Here is a 7,481-nt window from a genome sequence, read left to right as displayed (position 1 = left end):
GGTGCTTGTATAATGTGTGGCATGCATGTTCTCAGGTCTGCTCATGTGTTCTGGTCTTCATTAGACTTAGACTGAACATCTTTGCGGCCTGACAGAGAGATCCTTTCATGTGTCCCCTGCCTGGTCCCACTCACCAGAGCCTAAGCAGAAACATGCCACTGCCCAGGGCAAGGTCAGATTTCTCACCATACCGCGGCATTAAAGCAACATTGCCTCTCCTAATGGAGAGAAAGGGGGAAACACTCTGGTTATTTTTCATCAATCTCACAGACAATATATTCCATCTCATCACATTGAAGGAAATTGATGTAGTCCATGTGGTAGTAATTTGGATGATCTCACTGACCTGAAACTCACATCGGGGTAAGATTTCAAATCGTTCAGGTTACGATCATCTGAAACGGGAACGTGAAGTCCATCCATATTCTTTTCAAAGTCACGCTGGGATTTCACCTATCATCGAAACTTCGGTTCCACCCATCCTAACGTCACCGTCGCTCCTTCAACCATCGCAGGATGACCCATAAAAGTGGCTTAAATTTGATAAATAGTGATGCACGGCTCATTGCAATGTTAATCTGCAGAACGGGTGCGAAAGGGGTCAGAGGAAATGTGTGGGAGAAAACAGCCTATCTTTGTTGCGCTCCCTCTCAATGGACTCGCTGTGCTATTCTCAATTCTGGTGAAATGGGGGCTAATGTCAACCAGAAGACGGGTAAATATTTAACTGACTCGGATTATTCAAAGAGCCAAATGAATAATGCTGTTTTCAGAAAAATGTGTTTAAATTTGAAAGCGATATCCCTTCCCTGACTTTCACAATGGGGATGTAATGCATTGCAAAGTGAATAAGCCCTCACTGGCCTTGTACCATCACAGACAAAGCTTTTGTACCGACGACTGGCCTATTATTTAGTTGTTGCATTTTTTCCATTTCTTTTATGTCCTCGGAGACTTGGACGTCTTGCAACACGCCTCAAAAGAGGCTAGAGGCCCTTTTGTTTTGAAGGTTTCACACTTGAGGGTCATGGTATTTGGTGTGTGTGTGTCTGTATGTGTGTGTGTGTGTGTGTGTGTGTGTGTGTGTGTGTGGGTTGTGCAGAGAGGGACTGTGACAGCCTGAAAGGGAGAGGGGCTGGGCTGGCTCACACAGAAAGGAGCCTTGGCTAAACACTGGCCCGGCTCCTAGCAAAGAGAGAGGGATTAACGCGCACAGACCAAGAGGAACTAATCTCCTGTGACATAATAGAACTGTACATAAACAACATCCCTGAGAAGTGAGCGGCGAAGCATTGACTGACTGAAGAGGCTGAGTGTGTGAAAACACGGGCTCCGAATTATTTGTAGCTGGTCGAGCAAAATGGTGACAAGAGCAGCCTTCAGATGTAAACATCTGGACGGCTTCACACACGTCATAGGAAACAGAAAATATACAAACACTGCGGCCATTTCACACTGACACAAACAATACAGTGCAGGGTTCATGATTTCCTATTTAACAGCAACATATTTGCGATTGACCTCAAACAGCAGAGTAGGAAACTATGACTTTGCTCTCTTTGTTTGGAGACATTAATTCTAAGGCGCACAAAAATGTAATATCCGTCATTAGGGGGCTCAATCAAGACGAAATGAGAAGAGGTACTGTAAGTAGCCACCATTGCTGATGAAAATCTATTCGCCGTGGCTCGGGCAGAACTGTTCACAGACGAGGTCATGTTTTAAAATCGTATTCATGTTATGTTTACTCACGTTCCCTGACTTCCTTCCTCACATCCAAAGTTTCCCAGGAAGTCAAAGTGAGAGGCAACCAAAGTAAAAACACACCGTTACCTTGAATAAAATAAGGATTCCTCTGGGCTTGAACAACAACAACACAACAACTTTAAAGTCAGCGTATTTGTATGTCCAAAATGCCACAGGCCTCATTTATAAAACGGATTTAAAATCAATGTTAATCTCCAGTAAGCAGAAAATCACAAATAAGTAGTTTTTATGAAACCTCACTCTGACATGGAAATTATCTTATCTATAAGCCTAGACTTGACGTAAGTGATTTTCCTATGTGTTGCCTGGCTTCAATCTCCTCTTCCATCACCATGATCCCGTCTACTAAAAAAGTTGTTTTTCTCTTCTGGTCCATGGCTGCTCCTGACTAAACCCTCATTTGTGCTGGCATTTTATGAAGGGAAAATGGCAAGGCAGGTGCGTAGTTAAAAGTAGGACTCTTAGAGCCTGCTTAAGCTCAGCATCTTTCAATAAAATGAACATAAGCACACCATCTGAAATTATCATAAGACAAAGTTCAAGTGTAAGTATATGAACATTTTTGTTATATATATAATTGAGGCACCAGATTTTAAATGTCAAGCACAAACAAGGCAGATGCACCGTTTGAACACTCCGACGAGCTGACGAACAGTTCAACGAGGTGATGAAGATACTGATCAATGCAGTGTGATTCGACATCTCTTGTACACATGGAAGATAAATGCACTTTTTGTGAGTCACTTCAGTCAAAAGCATCTGCTAAAAAAAACCCTAAATGCAGCAACAACAAACATGAATCATACAGTCTTACTCTGGTTCAGATGTCTCACTGTAGCCTTGATACTCACAACAGGATACAAAAGGTGGAAACCAGTAAACACCACTCTGCGTCCACTCCTTTCAGGATTATTGTATGTGTGCTAGAAAACTTGCATTCAACAAACACAAAAAAAATCACACGCTGCACACAAACAGGCTCTCACAGTGTCACTCTCAGCTTTATTTTCTTGTAAACATATCCACTTTTCATTTTACGAGGGTGAAAGGCTGCCGAGCGGAGGAGGGATTTAATGCTTTTTAAACACACAAGCGCTCTGAGAAGCAGAGCACTCTGTCGAGGGGTGCCCGACCTCTGCGATGGTAAATTCACTGGTCCTGTTGAGCGGGATGACCTGTTTATTTGGACTTGCAGAGCGCATGTCTCGGGCTCCTGGGCCGATCAGTGAATATGCTGTACACAGTCTGCCATGACGGGTTTTACAGCCAAAATAAGCAACAGTGACTGCCAAATAGTGGAGCTCGGGGAGGAGAAGCATGTCTATTTACTGCTCGCAGCAGCTTCAATTAAAACAAGCGGCAAAAGGGAACTGGTTAAGGATTATTTTATTACTTAGCATTTTGTACAGTTTCTACCATGGAAAAATAACATGTAACATAAGACTGTATTTACAATTCCATTTTTACAAAATGTCTTTACAAGATTTTTTGCCAGGTTCAAAAACTTGAGACTAGAACACACGAGAACATACACATCCACACACATCCAAACCAAACTTTGTAATACACACATAAATAAATATAGACATTCACTGACTGCTCCACGACAAATATTTCTACAGCCAAGAACATGTACAATTCATCGTTTCCACACAAGTTATAATTTCATTAATAAACATAACATATTACTCCCAATATAATTCTTTGTTAATCTGTTAATGAAATATTGCTAACATACTGAAAAAGAGGTAACACAGACATCATTTCATGCCAACAGAATGCGAACGGTTGTCATGCAAAACCATTACAGGCTTTCAATTTGAAGCAAGTAATTCATTTACAGGTCAAAAATCAAATGTACTACATGCAACATTACTATGTGGAATATTCTGGGTTAGACAACAATGACTTTAGTTACATTATCCATCAGTATCGACTGTGTGCCTAAGCGCCTCTTTAACGGGTAACACAAAATAAATAGATGAATTTCTACGTTTTCTTTCCTCGTCAATAAACAGTTGTTTTGCAGTTCTGGCATTTCACTACTGTCCGTGTTCGACCGTCTTCAATCAAGCCGCCAAAGTTTTTCTTTAAACCGTAATCGCTTGTCATTAATCATCTGATCAAATTTGTTATATCATGTTGCCACGACAACGACAGCTGGATTGCGAGCATCTTAAAGCACTATGTAGCTTTGGGGAGGAAGAGAAAGATCTTCGTGCCTAACCAACTAAATACACAAACTCTCTTTGTTTTCATGACTGAATAAACCGAATAAACAAACTGGCCTTAAGGGACAACACAATTTCATACTGTTTTACTTTGTTTATATTTGGCGGACCCTGCCACCTTTCTAGCAGTGTTCTGGGGACCTCATTTTCCTCTGTGAACAGCCTGTTTATTCAGTTATGGAAAACATAAATACTTCTGAGTTTGCATTAGTATCTCACCTAAAATTCGGAGTTTGATTTTCTTCTCCAGAACTACATAGTGCCCCTTTAAACTTTTTACATTTCATAACTTTCCTGATGAGTTGGGGACGTGTTGGGGAGCTGTGCACTACCCAACGCAGAATATGAGACCTTCGGGTATAAATTTCACTGTACAGACCAACCCGTCCAGTGACGCGTATCAGTCAAGACAGAGGTTTTGAGAAGGAATAGCTGATGTGTTGTGGAGCCTGGAGAGGATGGACCCATGTTTCACGAGCAGAGGGGGGTCAGTTCATGGTCTGGTGCGCTGTGTTTCTGTTTGGTTCCACACGTTCCTTCCCTGACAGACTGGAGCAGAGAGCCACTGGTGATTCTCCCTGTTGGGTTTTTTACCTCCGCTTGCAGCTCAGTGTCTCTCTACTGAGGGCTTCTGGTGGTGAGAGTGGTGCTGCCGGAGTCTGGGTCCTGAAATAATAAGAGATCCGTCAGGTCTTAGTAATAATTAACTATTTTTCATGCAGTATAAATGTGCTTGTTTTGCTACTTGCTGCTGATACAAAGCAGCGCTTCACCTGTTATCTAGGTCATAAATACTTTTTACATCCTCTCTTTTTGCTGAGCTAAACACCCACAGTTAATTGTGTCTTTACCTTGAAAATATGCTGCCTAACACTAAGTTAATGTGGCGGAGGCACAGCGTCTTTTCTTGCTGATGATTTACCAACTTACAGGCAGTGGAAACAAGCTGTAAACAGCAGTGACGTATTATCCACTTATAAAGCTGATATGGTGGACTCGTTAACAAGCACATCCAATTTACACATCCGGCAGACACAAAGCAGACACAGAGCAGCATCAGCATGTACTCAGAGTCGTGTTTTTGGCTACCTGATGAATGACAGATCAATAACTTCTCTTCTTTTAGCTTTGTTATGTGCTTCACAAACTCCCCAGGGAAATATCTGACCCTGTTCGAAGGTTGTCGCGATCCCAGAATGTTAATACAATTCTGGTATAAAAAGGAAAGGCAAAAGAAAAAGAAGTCCAGACGCATAATAGGATAATCTTTTTTTCTTTTTCTTGATTTACAGCCTGCACACAGTGCTGGCACTGAAAAAAACCACCACATTTATATAATGTTAATATCTGCGCAGCCTTGGGTTGAAAATCTGACTGCAGATCAGTTTCTGTGATAGCTTCAGGACTTCAGATACAATCTACTGCAGATATTGTACGGTTTTAAACATGTTGTATTGAGACGGTATTAAAGTACCAATAGTTTTGACAACCTCACTATTTTCACCAGCTAGCCGTTTGTTCACACTGTGTCTGGAGATTTTTTGCTTAAAGAAAGCTGACTTTTGCGTCTTTTGAATCTAAACAGTAAAGTTGTGAGCCAGGAGACCAAAACAGTGAGCTGGAAGATGGCAAAAGCGCTCCGTGGAAGCAGAGGGGCACTCTTGATTCTCTGTGGTAATATTCAAAATATATATTGATCATAATAAAAGGAATAGTTGTGTGAATTTCAGGAACTAAACTTATCAGCACACTAATCAACGTGTGATATCTTGTTGGTTTCAAACTTAAAAAAAAAGTTTCAAACACTACTTGTAAAAATCCGCTGTTTGGCAGAGGGCTATGTGCTGGGTTATTTCTTGGCTCTGAGAAGTTGCCAGGTGAAGTGTTAATGTGTTAGCTTCAGAGGTGTGGGTGGGTGGATTTTGTTACTAGGCTAGCCTTTTTCACATGTTTCCAGTCTTTGTGCTAAACCGGCTGTTGGCTTCTATTTATTGCACTGACGCAAGAGCAGTATCCATCTTCTATCTCTCGCCAGAAAGCAATCGCATTAACTAAAATGTGGCACCAATGCTTTGAGGATGACAAGAATAATGGACGACCTGCAGTATGAAGTAAGCACTGAGCAGGAATAGCCACCAAATGAAACAATAGCCCATAATCATACAGCAGCCATTTTCCTCTGAGGGTGGGAAGCTGAACCCTTATAAAAGATAGGTAATCTAACAAATAGTCAGAAGAAAATGGCCACCGTGTAAACAGTCGCGGCAAAAAAAGTAATGAAGCACCACAGATACCAACATTTTAAAAAAAAATGCTGAGCCAATTAAGGCTCAACTCATAAATTCCTTGAGTTATTTGACTTGGTACTCACGGTGTTGGATGACCGGTAATATGTTGGGGGTCTGGAAGGTCTTGACAGTGGCAGGACCTTCTCCTCCAGTCGTTATGACCTGCACCTCCAGCCTGTAGTAGGTGGACGGCCGCAGGTTGGACACGACAAGCAAGTTATGATCCTGCCAAGTGAGGGGGGGGGGGAAGAGCAGCAGAAGACATGCAATCAGTTGAAATACAACAGAACGTACCTCTGAATTTGACAGGACCTGAATTTGAATGGGCTGTAAACCACGGGAGTATCAGCCGCCGGAGCTGTCTTTGCACAAGACACAGACAAAAACAAAGACTTTGTTTTCACAAGGCCTGCTGTCTCTCTTTTTTGCCGCCAGCTTGATAAAGTGTGCGGTGGGTGGTTTTATTTATAGACGAGCTCCAGAGGCTGGGAGGTGCAGATAGGCGGAACGTGTTGTTGATGGAGCAGATTATGTCAAAGAGCGGCTTTTTTCTGAACTCGCACGGAGGATGAAAGAAGAAGACGCAAAGGCAGATGAAAAGGTAGAGGAGGAAAACTTCCAGCAGGACACGACGCTTCCTCAGATCTACCCCTTTGTCTGTCTACACAACGCCGCTTATCGCAAGACTCATGCAAAGAGGCCACAACAGTGTTATCCTTACATCACCCTCACCTCTGACAGATGCAAAGATACGAAGCGTTGGAGACAGAACATACTTTCCAACTGACTATATATGACAGAGCAGGCTCCCCGTGGTACATGAAATCATATTCAATCTACAGAATTTGAAAAACAGCCCTTACTGCATGACCATACTAGAAAAACATCAATCCAGTTTTAAAGAAAATATACTTACTGGAGGCAGAATCTGCGACTGGGAGATGATGCTGTTGGGCAGGCTGTTTTGCCGACTTTCAGTAGTTATCTCAGCCCAGGTGACCTGGAAGCCTGTGATTCGCTGATTGGGAGCCATCCTGGACACACGCCACAGGAAGTTGCCGGTGATGTTGCCGTCGTTGATGGAGAAAGAGGCCGTCAGGTTCTCTGGCTTAGCCAAAACCTTTGGAAGCCCTGGAGCTGTTGGGAGAACGATGGTCTCAGTTAGGGTGCTGATATTAATGGAATGGTTCAACTT

At 42.5% G+C, this 7,481-nt stretch overlaps 1 protein-coding gene across 1 annotated transcript in view; it reads right to left on the bottom strand.

Annotated features, from left to right (window-relative positions):
* Positions 1 to 3,136: 3,136 nt before the first annotated feature.
* Positions 3,137 to 7,481, bottom strand: part of anos1 (anosmin 1) — a 49,103-nt gene continuing 44,758 nt past the window's right edge. Inside the window, exons 12-14 of the mRNA XM_084363002.1 lie at positions 7,203 to 7,423; positions 6,370 to 6,511; positions 3,137 to 4,664 (exon numbers count right to left, since the gene is read on the bottom strand). Coding sequence (XP_084219128.1) covers positions 4,606 to 4,664; positions 6,370 to 6,511; positions 7,203 to 7,423 — 422 coding nt within the window. The 3' untranslated portion in view covers positions 3,137 to 4,605. The remainder of the gene's footprint in view (positions 4,665 to 6,369; positions 6,512 to 7,202; positions 7,424 to 7,481) is intronic.

Source organism: Pagrus pagrus (assembly GCF_965226575.1).
Source record: "Pagrus pagrus genome assembly, chromosome: 9".
NCBI classification, from domain to species: domain Eukaryota; kingdom Metazoa; phylum Chordata; class Actinopteri; order Spariformes; family Sparidae; genus Pagrus; species Pagrus pagrus.
This window is presented reverse-complemented; position numbering and strand designations above follow the sequence as displayed.